The 18,090-nt window shown below is 46.3% G+C and overlaps 1 protein-coding gene across 2 annotated transcripts in view; it reads left to right on the top strand.

Annotated features, from left to right (window-relative positions):
• Positions 1-18,090, top strand: part of LOC126545673 (uncharacterized) — a 64,716-nt gene that overhangs the window by 12,011 nt on the left and 34,615 nt on the right. The window contains exon 4 of one of the 2 annotated variants that reach the window (XM_050193614.3): positions 257-377. In XM_050193614.3, the coding sequence (XP_050049571.1) occupies positions 257-377 (121 nt within the window). Of the gene's footprint in view, positions 1-256; positions 378-4,341; positions 8,141-18,090 lie in introns of those variants that run through there. The other variant, XM_055061205.2, reaches the window with a different exon arrangement.

Genomic DNA, 18,090 nt, shown 5'->3' with positions numbered 1-18,090 from the left:
CACAGAATGAAAGTAAATGTGATGGAAGTGAATTGCAGAACTCTGAGCTAGTTGGTTAAGCAGGATCTAAAAAGGCGAAAACAGCAGAACAAATGATGACGCTCAAAAGAAGCACACACTACAGGCGCTTTGGTGTGTGTTTCTTATTCTGTGTTGTCATTTTTCTGCTGCTTTCACCTTTTTAATAGTGATAGGTGTTAGAAGAGGAGATTGTCACCCTGTGATCATACTTTGACAGCCGTGGTCTCTCCCACAGTTCCAAATGCATTTGGGACACCCCTGTTTGACAGCCGGGACACTGTGCCCATTGTGATGGGCTGCCTGGCAGCAGGCCTTGCCCTGGTTGCTTGCTGTGCTGGTATAGTCCAGTTGCTCAGGTGAGATTCATGGCTTAAAGAGTTTAGTATTTTTTCCAAGGCTTTAACTATAGCAAAGAAAAAGAAAGGCACTTCTTGAATTTCACACCCAATCTTGTATGATGTCAAAATATTTTAGTGTGTTAAGAAAGGACTCTGAAGTGTTTTTCAGGATGAAATGTAACCTTTGTTTATAGATAAATTATTTCCAAGCAGACACTGTCGAAATCACGAGGCCCTTCTTTTGTTTTTTGCAGAGATTGTTATTTCAGAACTCGTGCTATTCAAGCTTTTTAAAGGGAAGCTTTCTTTGCCTCTTCCTTCGACTTTCCCACTGCTGCTGCAGCTGCTGCAGTAGGCTGTTGTCGCGCACACCGCGTCGGGAGGTGGTTCAGAGTGTGTATATATATATGACAGCACGGGTAAGAGAGAAAAGTTGACAGGAGAAACTCATTTTCACCCCACCATGTCGAATGTGCACAATGCCCTCTAGAGCTCCCTGGCCGTCGCCACATTAGCCGCTTGACAGCTGTAATTATCCGTGACTCCCCTCAGAAGCATTGCAGAAACTGCAGTGCTTCCCTTCCTGCTAACGTGCGAGGCCAGAGGAGATGCAGATAGAACTGTAGAGAGGAGAAGAAGGAAAGGGAGATGAGGCGGTTCCAATATAAGAAAGGGGGGAGGTGATGTGAGAAGGCAAGGAAACGCCACTACTACATGACAGCGATTGCGGGGAAACAGGATAAGCTTAAGTTCAAGATACGGTACAGTACGTTGCTGCAATTTCTAAAAAATAAATGCCATGCAAATATGTCAAGCGGGCAACTTACGCAGGGTGTGCAGAAGCAGAGCTACATTAATTAAAGCGCACCGCAGGGCCCAGGAGAGCTTTGCGGCTATGGCATTGCTAGAGGTCGTGGATTTGATCCCAATCGTGGCAGACACATTTCGACGGGGGCAAAATAGAAAACGCAGATGCACTTACTATTTTTTGGACACGTTAAAGAACATCACGGTGTCAAAATTAATCGAGAGTCCGCCACTATGGCTTGCCTCATAATCCGAGTGGGGTTTTAGAATGTACAGCCCCATAATCCAATTCAAGTTTAATACTTCTGCCACAATTCGATGTGCCATGTGAGGAAATGACAACGCTCAACCCTCTCAGAAGTTATAAAATATGGCGCGCAACAACGCCTCAAGCAAGCACCTCTCCCTGTGTGTTCTGTGTACTACGCAGACAAACAGCATTGGTGCACACAAGGTAATGTTTAACATCAACTCACCACTCTCGTGTTAGCCTAAACGTTGAAGAAATTAAGCTTTAGCCATCAACATCATCGCTAATTATCATCAATCATAGCATCCAGCATGGAAAGCTTCGCTTACATCGATTCCCACAGTGCGTGGGATCTGCATAATTTTTTTCAGAGTGCTTATCTATATATACTGCATTTTAATACATATAACCTGCAGCTAACATTTCAGAAATTGACAGTAAACTCTGGTTGCAGGTTACATGCAAATTTTGTCTTATGGTGTGGCTTTACAGCAGTGCTGCATGTATCCACATTTCAAGGTAAAGTTCCCCTCTGTATAAAGGGGCCCTGAAACACTTTTCCAACTAATCACACAATGGCCACACTATTAAACGACATCATCTCAGGAATCTCATGCTGCAAAATTTTTCAAATCCTTCACCTGTAAGTGGAGTTATCGCAATGATACCTCTTTCCCCTTTTGTATCTACTAGCGCGCTGGAAGCTACACAGTGGAGAAGCCGAGAGGTTGTTGTGGAGGCAAAAGGGCTTGTCGTGGCACCCCATGGCAGCTGCGGTCGAGTACGATACGCAGTGTGCCGCTGCCATCTTGGAGGCCACGTGCAGCATACACAGCTACGTACGGTGCAAAGATAAAATGATATGGCTGTCTTTTTGAGATTGATGTATTTTTCATTTGTTTAACTCAAAGTTAGCAATTTCGTATTACTGATAATGCTGTTGTGATTATGAAACCAGCAAATAGTGTTGGTGAGCCAGCTGCTTTTTGTGATGCTGCATGACGACACAGTAAAAGTAAGTGCAAGCGATTTTTCACTGTGTTTGACAGTATATTGTAAATTCCCTGCAGTAATATTTGGCTCACATGTTCACAGCAGCCTCCACGACAGATTGGCAATGTTTTCTTACTACACTCAAAAAGTGTTTTAGGGGCCCTTTAAAGTTAGCTCCTAAGGAACCCCACCCGCTCTCCACCCCTATTCACGGTCGCCCATTCTCTTCTTCTTTCTGGGTCGATATTTTACGTTTAGCAGTTAGCGAATAGTCCCTGCAGTGCCGGTGAACTCTGATAAAGATCTGTGCCCGATGGTAGTCCTTTAAAGGGATACAGAATAAAAATCGAAGAATATAGAGAAAGCCCCACAATTGCATTCCTAAGACACGATTGCTATAGTATATAGTCATTATTCGTGTTACTTTTGAGCGGATGGCTTTATTTTTGACTCTCTATGAGCGGCCACCGCGTCACTCGCAAAGCGCTCCCGACAACAAGCCGGCGGATCTGACGTCACACCTACCCCCAGCAGCCGCGGAGCGAGCTGGCCGGCTGCGCAGTTTTGTTTTCCTCGCGCTGCGCAGTGCAAAATGCAAAGTTCTAGTGAGGGCGATAGCATGAGCGGAACTTATGACTCCGACTTGGATGAGCGGCCTACTGAACGACCACGAACGATAAACGCGTATGCCTACGATCCGTCCGCGTCGTCAAGCGAAATTGACGACGACCCGCCGCAGCAGTCCCCCTCCGCGGTGCTGAGAGAGTCTGGACCAGCAAAGTGGTGTTTACACTGTGCATTCCATGTACACGCGTTCGCCTCAAGAGATCAGGGGCGGCATCATAGGTGGAAACCAGATATAAACGCGGTTCCGGCGGCTCGGATCGCAAGCTCGCACCTGTCACGAATGAGTTAGCGAGACCAGAGGCGCACGCCTCATTGACAGTGTTGCATCCGTGGCGGTGCGCCCAGCGTGATTCACTCACGCAAACGCTTTGCCATGTTTGGCTTCAACAGAGCGAGGACGCTTATGCCTCACGCTATGCAATGTCAGGCGACGTAAGGAATTTACTCTGCGTTCCGCGCAAAGCGGCTTGCTCCGCCCGCTTGAATGGATAGCTGCTAGCGCGTAAAACATGAAAGCCACCAATGCACAATACAGGTGTCGTGAGTACACACTGTACAAAAATAACGTAGAAATCGTTGAAGATATTGACGTGTGTAGACCTCCCTGTACCTACGCCCTCGGAGCAGGTGTGGCCGGCGGCGTGAGCATAACAGTCGGCTCAGGTGCTTGATGCGCGCAAGTAGCTGTTTTGAGAATAGATGCGATGAAGCAACCGGCGAGGATTGAAACCAGGCATGTGCAGTGACTGAAATGCGCCTCTGTAAGCAGGAAACGTCTTGTTATTCACGGAGTGAACGAGTACATGCGCAGCGGTTTCAGCGTCCCGTTGTTTCATCGCAGCCGAGCACTCCTTCCCTTGGTGCACACGAGATGGCGCCACCAGTCTCATGTCGGCGAATTTTTTTTCGTCAGCCGTCGCTTCAGACTATCTTCAGAAGATGCGGATTTCGATTCATTCTGGCAGAATTGGCCAAACATCTGGCTCGGAACGTCGTACAAACGACAAATTACGGTCAAACGGCACCTGTGCGCAAAACTACAGCGTGAACAAGTACGCGAGAAAAAGACTACCGCAGCCTGCCGTTTTCACATGCGCACAGCAGACCCTCGGCATTTTGCGGCGTTGACACGGCTGCTCCACACATCAAACCACAAATCCACGAGATGAAAGACAAGGTTTTCGAACAGCTCACACGAGGAAGCGGTACGAATAGGACGGTCGAACAACGAAAGCGCGTTGCTGCAAACGTCAACTCGCCGCTTCGCGCGCTCAGTGTGGACGATCGCTCGCAATGGGCCTCGAGGTGGGTAAGCGTGACGTGATATCCGGTTTTGCCAGAGCTTTCGGAGGAGGCCGGTAGGTGCTGTGATTTGAGAAATATTCACTAAAATAATTACTTTTCGCCCACTTCTCCTCAGAAAGAGTATTGTTTTGGTCGCTCTCGGTGCGACAGCTATCACTCGAGACAGAAATCTCGGCGACAAACTTTTTATTCACTATCCCTTTAAGCACAGCAGAAGCTGAAAATTATTAGCGTCGCCAAAGAGATGGTGAACAGAGCTGCTGGCTGAAGATACAACGTGGACAAGTCGTGCATCCACAAATGGAGGTTGTTTTTATGAAGATTTCAGCATTGTTCTATGCAGTTATTCTCGCAAGTTAGACGTGCAGATTTTTAATTGTTTTTTATTTCTGAGCAGTTGTAATTGGGGGTGCGGGTTATATGTGGAAAAATACAGTACATACTAATTCATTATTGGAATGCACCAGGATATGGGATATGAAGTGCCCAAATGACTGTGCTCTCTTCCTGCCCTGAGCCTTACTTTCTTTCTGTGCAATGATTTCTCTTTGCTGGACGGTCCATTTTACAGTGCGGCATATCTTATTCACATATAGTAGACACTTAAAGCTCAGCAGCACACACACACACGTGCACTGGTAGTACTGAGAAAAAGTTGTATGGCTTTTTGTTCTTTTGAAGCTGTTACAGCTGCCTTCGAAGTCCTATGGAGGGGTCATTCATTGAGCAGTGAGTGTATATTGCACTGGTTTTAATTAATCTGTTGAGCGAATTTTACTTCAGGGCCGATGTTGCAATTGATGTCGTGCAACTTTCACTTTAATACCCCAAAGACCATGTTAGGGGATATTACATATTAGGTGGGTTTGCAAAATATGAAATGATGCATTCTTTGAATCAATGCGGAAAATGACCACAACACGTAAAGGAAGGACACAGGACGAGCACTGAATAGCCGATGTACACTTTCTTACAATGCGTGACACGAGGTAACTCCTTCCGTGAAGGTAGATGAGCTGGTAAGTGCCGGAATATTGGGAGCAAGGTCATTCCAGTCTATGGCTGTGCAAGGAGAAAAAGAAGATGCAAAAGTGACAGTACACAAGTGAGGACAGGCTACGTTTAAAGAGTGGCCTGTGTGACGGGATATGCGTGACAGTGGCATAATGTATGGTGCATAACTGAATACACTGTCATAAAATTTATGGAATAAAGATAAGTTAGCAGTAAAGCAGTGATTGGAAAGGGTTGGGCAACCGGAATCTGCTTTTAAAGAAGGTACTGTGATCTCGTATATAAAAGCAGAGTGAATAAACCAGATGGCACGATTCTGAAAGCCTTCAAGGGCATTTGTGAGGTAGATCTGGGAAGTGTTCCAAATTGCTGATGCAAACTCCAGTTTTGGTCATATTAGCATCTTGTAAGCTATTAGTTTCATGTATTGTGGAGCGTTTGGTAAGTGATGTCTTAAAAACCCGAACGACTAAAAGTTGTTGAGATCACATTAGTCACATGCACACCAGTCGAGATCATTTGAAATGCTAACACCAACGTACTTAAAATTATTAACTGTCTCAATTGGCAGATTGGAAATTTTGTAGGGAAAAACCAAGGGGTTACAACAGGGGGAAAATGGTGTTGCTTTGCATTTCGTTTGGTTAAGTACCATTAACCAGCATTGGCACTAATTTTGAATGTTGTACAGTAGAACCTCATTCGTACGTTTTGCAAAAAAAAAAAAAAATGTGAGAAAAATGTACAAACTGGGAATACGTACCATACAAAGTAACTAAAAAATTTGAATGACTCGACTGTAGTTGACACCTACATAATGCGAATCGTTGCAGCACGAGACACTTTTGTTGTTTTTCTGTTACGTAGTGTTACATAGCGACTGGAAACCGAAACGAAGTCGAACTTATGGGTGACGCCAGATGCCGCCGGAGTAAAACATCACGCTCAGATCGCGACGCCTACAGCAGGGAAAGGCGGCATGTTTGGGTTATTGCCTATAAGTGTGCAGTACGCTTCCAATGGCACTATGCCCCATGCGCTGTAAAACAGATAGGTGAATGCTTATCGCAATAGGGTTGATGGCGATAGCTGTGAACGTAGCATGTGACAACCTGGGAAGAGATTTGCTCGTACCGGAATAAGAAACTGAGTATGTACCAGCATTCTCACTTGAGACGGCCAGGCGAGTATCATGGGCAAGCTGATTCTGTGGGCGGCTGCTGTTCTCGATCGCGCACATCTCACACCTTTTAACGTGATAGCGTTAAGAGGAAGCTTTAGCGCGGGTGCTCCTATCTAAATACTTGTAAAAGGAGAATTCGTTTTTCTTGGCAGCCAGAAGAAGAAGCGCCGAGCAGTGCAGACGTGGAAGCATCGGCTCCGTTTTTTTTTTCCATGCTCCGCTCGCCAATTTCGAGAGAACAACGAAAAGAAGCATACCACTGGATCCACGAAGCGACGGCGAATCGACTGACACCAAGATTCGAGGTGGGGCTCCTATTTTCACAATATTACAGAACCTTTTCTGCTCCTAGACGCCGACTTGAGCTTAGCGGAGCTAAGCTTGAGTAGGGCCTTTGTTGGGCCTAGTAAGCCCACCTGCCCGCAGGCATGGCGGATACAAGCATGGAAGATGAAGATTTTTCTGGAAATGGAAGAAACAATGCTCAGGACGACTTCGGCTGGCAAGTCGTGGCTGGCCGAAGATCACGAGCTAGCACAAAGGCTGTGGATGAGGAGAGCACATTGCCACGCAATCAGCGAGAGCATGGCGTCAAGAAAACCGCCGTCGGTGGAATGGTTAAGAATCGGGTTATCAGAGCTTCGAGAATGCCTCAACTGCCTGAGCAGCACAGCAAGATCATTATACGGCCTCGAGGAGGGCTCAATTTGAACAAGGTGAGCACCACCACGATTGGTTCTGCAGTCATCGAGGCGTCTGGCCTAACGGAAGACGAGGCTCGTGAAGATGTTGTCTGCCCAAACTTCACTCAAAATATCATCGTAGTCAGCACACCTAAGCCCGAACATGCTGCGAAGTACGTCAGAATCAAGTCTTTCAAGATCATGGAAGCGGAATACGAGGTAAATGCATATGAAGCGGCACCACATGCCACATGCAAAGGCGTCATCCGAAGAGTGGACATCAGAGACTACCAAGCTATGATAACAAGAAATATCGTGCATGACTTGAACCCGCTTGCGCTGGCTGCTAAGCGCATCAAGACGTCGGAATCGGTCATAGTACTTTTCGATGGACTCAAAGTGCCCAATTTTGTCAGGTATGGATCCACACTAGTGAGATGCTACCTTTACAGGAAGCAATTCGACGTCTGCTTCACCTGCGGAAGGGTCGGGCACCGCTCTGATGTGTGTCCAACACCTGACTTTGTTCAGTGCAGGGGTTGTGGAACTCGCAACCCAGGAGATGAACATGTGTGTGTACCTAGGTGCAAATTTTGTGACGGCGATCACCCTACCGGCGACAAGTTTTGTAAGAAAAGATTTCAAGTCCCTTACATCGTACGACTCCGTCGAAGAGAGCGCAACAGGACTCGGTCGTCAACAAGAGCGCAGTCGGAGGCGCAACAGCTGGCGCCCAACCATCGCCCTGAGGACAGGGAGCACTCGCGCTCCAGGAGTCGCACCAGATCCAGGCGTCGTTCGCTATCCAGAGAGAGAAGGCGCTCCAAGTCAAAGGAAGCGCAGGTGCACTTCGTGCAAAGAGACTCAATCCCTGGCGAGAAGACGACGCCAGGAACCACCTGGGCTGACAAAGTCAAAGGTATGGCGAGGGTTGCTGGGGGCGCCTCGGCGGCTGTGGGTGATAATAATGATGCCAGAATAGAGCAATTACTTAAAGAAGTAGCCTCTTTAAGAAAAGCTAATGAATTGACCAGGCAGGTAGTAGAGCTTCGTAAAAAAGAGCAGCCAAGCCCTGCTAGAGTAGAGATAGATAGACCTGTGAGCAAAAGCAAGGATCCAGGGGAATCCAGCTCCCCTGCCCCTAAAAAGAGAGCGGTGAGTTCCGAGGGTGATTCAGTCTTCTCAGCCCTCAGTGAAATAAAAGAGGCAATTAAAGCGATAAGAGAGACAGTGGAAACGACCAACTTTAAAGTGGACAAATTGTGGAAATGGAGGCTAACGGCGGAGAAAAGACTTAGGAAAATGGAGGCGCGAGGGGATGATGACGATGAGTATCTGCCATCGGAGGCAGATAGTATAAAGTCCATTCCTGGATTGTCGGGGGCCATCACAAAGAGGAAAATAGCAGGTAATAGAAAGGCAGCCTCACCTAATAACAATGGACAGTAATCATGGATTTAACGTGTGGCAATGGAATTGTCATGGGTTCCAACACAAAAAAGCAGCACTGCAACAGGTTATCAGGTCATCTGAGGCCAGGCCAAATGTAATTATGCTGCAGGAAACCTTAGCGGACGAAATTACGCTCACTGGGTACAAAGTTATATGTAGAGACAAAAAAATAGGGAGGGGGTTGGCGACGGTCATTGACAAAAAGTTGCCATACATTGAGCATGAGATTCACCTTAGACATTCCAGGTTTGAATTTATTCTGGTTGAGATTATACTTAAAAGGAACAGAGGTAAGACGCAAAGCATTTTCTGCTTGAATATTTACAGCAGTCCTAACGACATGAGACAGAGGTTTAGAGCACTCTTCAACAAGGTGCTTTCGGTTGCCAAAAACTCCCCTCTCATTATTGGAAGGGACTTTAATGCTCCCTTCCAATAATTAATGCTCCCTTCCAATTGTTAGTAAGTGTCGATTCCATTCCGTTACTGTTCTTGGAAAAAATGAATATTTAAAGCAGTGATTCAAACCACTGATGAAAAGGGGTGATTGTGAGATTATGACGTTGTCTTGTAGTGTAACCTGAAGAGAAAGATATTAGTCTGTCAATATTAATCTTAATATGACCTTTGATAAATTGGTATAAGAACTTAAGTCGGGAAACGCAATTTCTTTCGGATACAGATATCAAACCAGCCCTATTTAACAGATCCGTTACTGATGTGCGTCCATAGTTATTGTAAACAAAACGAACTGCTTTCTTTTGTACTTTTTCAATTTTATTAATGTTCGTTTTAGCAAATGGATCCCAAATTAACGCCGCATAATCTAATATTGGAAGGACTACGGATTTGTAAGCTAGGAGCCAGACTCTGGGTGTGGAAAATTTTAGCGCTCGCCTAAGAAAAAAAAGTTTGTGGTTAGCATTGCTTATAACCTGATGAATGTGTTTAGTCCAGTCAAGGTCGTTAGTAAGCCATAATCCTAGATATTTGTATTGTGCAACTTTGGAAAGGATATTGTTAGCAAAAGAATATTGGAATACGAGGGTATTTTTCTTGCGGGTTATTCTCATGTAAACTGTTTTTTGAAAATTTATCGGCATCTGCCAGGCATCACACCATTCAGTAATCTTTTGGAAGGCCTTGTTCAGTGTTGTTTGATCTGATGTGGTTTTAATTTCTGAGTAGAGCACGCAATCATCCGCATATAGTTTAATATGAACTGGAATGTCTTTTACGATGTCGTTTATATAAATGATGAATAGAAGTGGCCCAAGCACCGAACCCTGAGGGACGCCAGAGTCAACAGCAAGAGACTGAGATGAATGATCTCGAAAAGTGACATATTGTTGATGGTTACTCAAGTATGCTGAAATCTAATTAGTAATCTTGTTATTTTTTATTGTGCTATTAATTTTGGAAAGCAGCTTTTTGTGAGAAACTTTATTAAACGCTTTTGCGAAGTCCATAAATATGGCATCTGTTTGGTTCCCATTATTAATAGAGTTAGCAAAGTCATGTACAGTTTGGACTAATTGAGTGCAAGTAGAATAACCTTTCCGGAATCCGTGCTGAAGATTTGTAATAAAATCATGTTTTTCAAGAAAATCAGAGATGTGGGTATGTATTATGTGCTCCATAATTTTGCAAGTTCTTGATGTTAGTGAGATTGGTATATAATTATTGATGCACTCTTTCTTACCGTTTTTATGTACTGGTTGAACTCTGGCCGTCCTCCAGTCGTTCGGAAGCTATCCTTCATTTAGAGATCTTGAAAATAATATAAACAAGTACTTGGCTACCCATTCTGCATACCAAGTTAGGAATGCATTTGGTATGTTATCGGGCCCTGCGGACTTCTTGGTATCGAGATTCAAAAGCATTTTAATGATACCTTGCTCGTTGATGACAAGATCAGGCATCGGAGGTAAACATGTTTTGAAAGCGGGCAGTATGCCATTATCATTAATGAAAACAGATTTGAAGTATTCGTTAAAAGCAGATGCTATTTCTTTTTCGTCATGGGTTAGAGTTCCGTTGACTTCAAACGCATGAGAATCTCTGGATACCGGAGAGATTGTGCGCCAGAATTTCTCTGGTGAAGTTGAAATGAAGTTAGGCAACAAGTTGCCAAAATAATTTTCTTTATCGAGTGCTATCTGACTTTTATATTGAACAGTAAGAAAGGAAATTTTTTCTTGCAGACACCTAGGACAGTCAACTGCTCGCTTTTTCCTTTTCAATCGTTTTAATTTTCTGCGCATTTGTATTGAAGTACGAGAAATCCAGGGTTCTCACGTTTTACCTTTTTACTAATGCTTGACACAAAACGTTCGATACACATCAATACGAGATCCTTGAAGGGAATCCACAAATCATCTACATTTGCTGGTGACATTGAAAAACTGTCAAAATGAAAGGATAAGACATCAATTATCCATGTGTCATCTGCACGTGAGAAGTTAGGAAAACAAGAGTGTTTTCGATTTCTGTCGATAACAGTGTCAGATAAGGTAAAGAGTATGGCCTGGTGATCGGAGATTCCCGTGACGATTTCGCATTTTGATTTTGAAGTAACTCAAGAAGCAGTTGGCAAAGAACGAGCACTTTAATAAAGGTTAGTGTAGCTTTTATAGTCTTTATCTTCTGACATCACCGCAGCCACTGCCGAATCACAAGAGGCATGGCCGGTGAATCTAACAAAACAAACACGTGTCAGCGGCGCATGCTGATTCACAACAATTCTTCCCCCTTAAGGAGTGAAGCGGTCCGGGGGCCGGGGCTTCCGCTTCGACCTACGCAGTGTCACTTCAGCCCGGTCAGTCACTTGCGGCTCGCTGGTAGCAACCTCGGCTTCGGCGCGCCCGTCTGACGGCGTTCGAATGTCGGTGCCTACTTGAGCCTGACTATGACTGCTGTCGCGTCCTTGAGACGGCGAGTCTGCCGCTGCGTTCTGGCTGCCTTTAGTCGTTGGTACCTGCATGGGGGCCTCGGGTTCCACCGCTTCTCCTCCCACGCTGGTCCTCCTGGTTTTTAGCTGGTCGAGGTGGCGGCGATGTTGCTCCCCATCTGCAGTCTTTACCGTTGCCATTCGCGAGCCTTCGGTGGACTCTACCATGCCTGGTTTCCATTTGTCGCCCACTCCGTAGTTCTTGAACCAGACGTCTTTGCTCAGTGGTTGGCCACTGTTGCACGCACCTGCAGAAGGGAATGGTCGTGACACAACGTTGTGCAATAAAGAACGTGGCTGATATCCGAGAAGCATAGAAGCTGGGGTTTGCCTATTTGGCAAGGGAGTGCGCCGATAATGCAAAAGAATGTGGTCCAGCCGAGCTTGCAAACTGCCGCGTGTGTTTTTGTTTAACCCCTGTTTGATAGTCCGTACTGCTCTTTCCGCCAGGCCATTAGACTGCGGTTTGTAGGGAGCTGTCCGCAAATGAGCGATGCCATTGCGCTTCATAAATGCCCTGAACTCTTCGCTAGTAAACTGCGGCCCGTTGTCCGTCACCAGGGTCCTCGGCAAACCGAACCGGCTGAACATAGTCTGCAGTGCTTCAATTGTCTTTGTCGAACTGGCGGTCTTCATGGCGGTAACCTCAATCCATTTCGTATGGGAATCAACCACGATCAACAACATGTTACCTTCCACAGGACCCGCAAAATCGACATGGACCCTAGATCATGGCTCCTCTGTGTCCGGCCAAGGCACGGGTTGTCGGGCAGGAGGCATGCTGCCCCATTCTATGCATGTTGGACACGCGTTGACCAGCTTCTCAATGTCCCAATCGAGCCCTGGGTACCAGAAAACAGAACGTGCCAGGTTCTTCATAGCCGTTATCCCTTGATTCCCATCATGCAGCATACGCAGCATTGACTGCCGCGCACTTGTTGGAATAACCGCTCGGTGGCCCCAGTACACAATTCCGTGGCTGTACGTCAGTTCGTTTTTCCTGTGCATGTACACGCGTAACGGCTCCTGAGCCGGTTGCAAGTACCGTGGCCAGCCATTCTGAATGTAATCGCGGACTTGCGCGAGGTCGCTGTCGGCAACAGTCATTTTAGCCAAGTCACGTGCCGACAGAGGACAGGTATTGAGATGATTGGTCAGAAGAACATACTCACGAGCGTCATCTTCTGCAGCCTTAGTGTTGTTAGGCTCTTGCCGCACTGGTAAACGGCTGAGGGTGTCTGCAGGAATGAACGTCTTTCCTGGGTTGAACTGAATTTTGTAGTTGTAGGCGCTTAACAAGAGGGACCAACGCTGAATCCGGGCAGCGGCCATGGCGGGAACGGGCTTGTCGGGGCTGAAAAGGCTCAGAAGAGGTTTGTGATCTGTAACAAGCGTGAAATGATTCCCGAGCAGATATTCCCGGAACTTTGTAACCCCGAAGACAACTGCCAATGCCTCTATTTCAATTTGCGCGTAATTACGCTCAGCAGCTGAAAGCGTTCGCGACCGGAACCCAATTGGTCGATCTTGTCCATTTACTCTGTGATATAGCACTGCGCCGACGCCACACGATGACGCATCGGTTTCCAAGATAAGCGGCTTACTTGGATCGTAGTGCGCCAAGAACTTAGCTTCCTCTAGCAGCCGCTTTGTTGCTCGGAACGAGTTCTGTTGTTTTGCTCCCCACTGCCAGCACGTGTTCTTTCTTAGCAGTTCATGCAGCGGCTCTAGAACAGTAGCCAAGTTTCCCAGAAATGAGTGGTAGTAGGTCACGAAGCCCAAAAACGCCTGTAGTTCCGCAACACCGGTTGGCTTTGGCATTTTCATTATTGCAGCAGTGTTGTCCATCTTAGGTAACAATCCGTTCGTATTTATACGATGTCCCAGAAATTCAACTTCTGCTTGTCGGAACTTGCATTTCTGCGGATTCAGCTTGACACCGTGTTGCCGGAAACGTCTGAAAACTTCACGCAGCGTCTCGCAGTTGCCGCGTTTCTCCGCGACTACCACATCGTCCAAATATACTTGAATGCCCGGAATGCCTTGCAGGATGCCGTCCATACGTCTCTGAAAAATCGCAGGAGCAGAGGCTACACCAAAAGAAAGCCTATTAAAGCAAAACAGACCTTTCAGAGTGTTTACGACCAATATCTTCTTCGTTTCCTCGTCAAGCGGCAACTGACTGTAAGCATCCTTCAAGTCGATAGTGCTGAATACTTCACCACCGTTTAGGTTTGCAAAGATGTCCCTTATTTTTGGCAATGGGTACTGCTCCGTGACACATGCAGCATTTGCGGTCACCTTAAAATCGCCACACAACCGAATAGAACCATTCTTTTTGATAAAGGGAACCAAAGGCGTGGCCCACTCTGCACTGTCGACAGGCGAGAGAGAATGCCATGCTTAACAAGTCTGTCTATTTCATTTGACACTTGCTCCCGCATTGCATACGGCACAGAACGTGCTTTGCAGAACCGCGGCATCGCATTTACCCGCAACCGCAAATGGACTGCGGGGCCATCAATTAGCCCTAGAGCTGGCGTAAACAAATCGCTGAACTCCTCCAAGAGTGCGCTAACCAAAGTACTGTCCGGGACATTTTGCTCACCGGAGGTTTCCTCGCCGAGAATGCTGAAGATGGGCCTTCCGCTACGCTCAAATGCGCTGATGACATCTTGCCCGCACAAGTTCGGGCCATCACATTGCAGTACGGTTAGAGTTGCATCTAGGGTCTTTCCCGCGTACAAGACCGGAAGCTTCAGCTGACCCCTCACGGGAAGCTTGCCAAGGAAGCAGGACAACTGCAAGGACGTCTCGCGGAGCGCAGGCCAGGCATGCCAATGCTTGCAGTATGTTTTCCACGTAATGATGGAGACAGGCGATCCGGTGTCCACTTGCATTGTCAGCGGAATTCTACTCCAGCAGAGGGTGCGAACCACAGGCTTGACCAAGTTTACCGACTTAGTGTACAAACTCAATTGACAAAGTTCGTTGCCGTCGCTTTCTGAGGAATGCTCCTCACAAAGGGCCACCCCTTGTTTCCATACACACATCTTAGCTAGGTGCCCTTTACGTCGGCAGCGAAAACACTCTGCCCGGCAAAACTTGCACTTTGCTGCCTTGTGCTTAGTGCTACCACAGCACGGGCAAACGACGTCTTCGATTGGTCGAGAAGTGCTCGGATGAGTCTTGTGGTAATACAGTTGACCTTGCACCTTGCTCCTCACGGCATGGACATCGCCATAATCCTGTGTCCTCTCCATGTGATCAACGTTGAGAGCTGCCATCTCTGCTGCTAACGCTATATCTTCGGCTTCTTTCAGCGTCAGCGAAGGTCTTGCCAAAAGCTTCCGACGAACGCCGGCATCACGTAGACCACAAACAAGTCTGTCTCTTAGCATCCTGTCCCGTGCCTCACCAAAGTTGCAACTGCAGGCCTTCTTCCGAATTTCCACAATGAAGTCCTTTGTTGCCTCGTCGGGACGCTGGCATCTGGTGAAGAACTTGTAGGACTCCGCTATTTCGTTGCCCTGTGGCGCAAAGTGTTCTGCCAACAGTTCAAGCAGCTTCTCGTAGGTAAGGTCTTGAATCTTCGCCGGCGCGCAGCATACCGTTATTATGCCGACTGTTGCTGTGCTTAAGGCTGCCGTTAGCGGGGCTCGTCGTTTTTTCGAGTCGACGATATCGTAAGCTTCAAAGTAGGACTGCAGACGCACCTGGTAGGCGTCCCAACTGTCTTCCATTTCATCGAAACCCGGTGGTCCAGCGTGGGCCGCCATGGAGCAGGCACGGCCCGGTGGTGGGCAGTCTCATCGCCACTGAAGTAACTCGAGAAGCAGTTGGCAAAGAACGAGCACTTTATTAAAGGTTAGTGTAGCTTTTATAGTCTTTATCTTGTGACGTCACCGCAGCCACTGCCGAATCACAAGAGGCATGGCCGGTGAATCTAACAAAACAAACACGTGTCAGCAGCGCATGCTGATTCACAACAGATTTAGTTCTAATAGATCATGTACGAAGAAAAGGTCTAGTATAGATTTAGAACTGTCGTGTGTCCTAGTGTACTCACCAACAATTTGAGATAAATCAAAAGCAAATGCTCTATCCAACATAGCATGACCTGTTTTGTCGTTATGGTTTACGAGGGACATTGTGGGCCAGTCAATATTAGGTAGGTTGAAATCGCCAGCAAGAATTATCCATTCGCCAGGTTTTATATACGTATTCATCTAAACTTTTAAATCATTCAAAAGTGACAGGGAAGAGGAAGGGGGTCTGTACATCACGCCTATGATGTACCTGATTCGACCACAATAAGCTTTGCTAAAAAATGCACTCAACATTTGACACATCAGGTATCCTGAAAACTCGTAATGATTTTTGTAGATAATACAGACGCCACCACCTCACCAATACGGTCTTTCCCGAGTGCATTGTACCCAGCAGGCACGAATTCGCTGTCAAAAAAGTTCATCATGTAACCAAGTTTCAGTCAGCACAGCAATGTCAGAATTGTTAGAAAATAGAAGCCCCTCAAGCTCGGTTGCCTTATTAGTTACACTTCTGCAGTTAACGTTCAGGACTGTCAAGGACGTCTGTCACTTATTTTTCCTTTTGGTCAATCTGATACACTCTCTTTTTTCTGTGTCCCAGGCATACAGAACACCATCTATGCTTATTTTATCGAAGACCAGCTTGACTTTAGTGCTGTTTGCTTTTTTCTTCCGTTGCACTGTACCACAAAAGTTTATGCACCTCACGAACGTGCTTTGAAAAGTCTTCGGACAAAGACGACGACGAGCCTTTTAGTTTGTGGGATGCATGTGAAATGGACGTCTTTTCCCGATAGTCAAGAAATTTTATAATAACCGGCCTAGATTTCCCATTAGATTTACGGCCAAGCCTATGAAGTCTTTCAATACCTGTAGGCGTTATACCTATCTTCTTTGTTATTAGGTCGTCCTTTATCTTCTCAAGTTCTTCAAACGTCTCATTTCCCGACTCTTCAAATCCATAAACAATAAAGTTATTGCGACGGCTTCGGTTTCGTAATTCATCCACCTTATTTGTGAGAAATGATAATTGACTGTCAAACTCTGTAATTGTTTTTTTTTTATTTCACTTACTTGTTTCGGCAGTGAGCCCAAACTGGATAACTGCTGCTCAGTGTCATCTGTTCTACTGCTTAGTGTCGAGATTTGCTCTTTGATTTCATTCTGTGTAATGACAATTCCTTCAATAGTTCCTTGGACCTTCTTTTGGCCATCTAGTAGTTCTGATAGCAGCTCCTTTTCAGAAGGTCCTGGGTTTGTCTCAATGTCACCCGAAAGAAGTAGGTTAGTAGGCAGTAACGCGATGTTTGTCAAAATACATTTTATACACTGGAGGCAGGGCAGCAGCAGCAAATAACCGGTCATCGCTACGGTAACAGTACATAGGAATGTTTTTACTAACCTGTAGAGCAAAGCAGAAGTGATTGCTGAACATGTTGCCGATACTGCTGCTGGCCTGCCCACTGACGAAAGGCAATGTTGCTCGGTCTTTTAAAGGAGCTCGGTGAGCCACGTGATGTGACGTCACAGTTGTCAAAAAAGAGCAATACGCTCTTACTTGTGGAACGTAGGGCATCTTAATCACCGGACATCTGGCACGTACCAGAGTTTCTGCAGTCAGCTCATCGAAAATCCGCGTCGGTTGTTGATGTGCAGTCGCAGGGCCACCGATGATTCCCGGGACGCATAGGCTCATAGGTCTGGTCCACGCACGTAGCCGTTGAGTCGCAGCCATGCAGCAGAAGCAGTCTGCTCAAAAGGGCCGCCAAAACCTGTAGAGCAAAGCAGAAGTGATTGCTGAACATGTTGCCGATACTGCTGCTGGCCTGCCCACTGATGAAAGGCAATGTTGGTTGTAAAATCTCTAAATGCGAACATATATCAGTGGTAGAACATGACAGCTGACGGCAATAAGGACACCACCACCTCTGGCTCTTTACCTATCTTTGTGGATAAGTTTCAAGTTTGGAAGGCCTTGGTAAGCCATCTTTCGGTTAGTATGAGCAGGTTACTTCCAGATGATGAAACAAGATTTAAAACATGTTCGCGTTTTGTAAGGACGCTTCATATAATAATGGTAGAGATAACTGAAAAAAAAAGAACTGCATAAGTGGCAAGTGTAGCACTGGGGGACAGTAGTTGACGTTGCAAGCGCAATGTCAGTTCCTGGACACATTGGGATGGTTCATTAAAGATATGTCGTTTGGAATTGATGTGCAAAGTTTTGTAGCAAAGTGAAAAAGTCATAGATTTGTTTTTCGCAAAGGCAACAATATGCTTTGCGTGCATTCTGGACCAGGTGGGAGTAGTCTTCGCCAATGCTGAATGGAGTACCTATTAATTTACGGCAATTAGATAAAACTGCTTCTTTTGTATTGTGAAGACTGTGGCTATGCAAGCTGCTATAATCTTCAA

The sequence above is a fragment of the Dermacentor andersoni genome, chromosome 1, assembly GCF_023375885.2.
Source record: "Dermacentor andersoni chromosome 1, qqDerAnde1_hic_scaffold, whole genome shotgun sequence".
Lineage (NCBI taxonomy): Eukaryota > Metazoa > Arthropoda > Arachnida > Ixodida > Ixodidae > Dermacentor > Dermacentor andersoni.
This window is presented reverse-complemented; position numbering and strand designations above follow the sequence as displayed.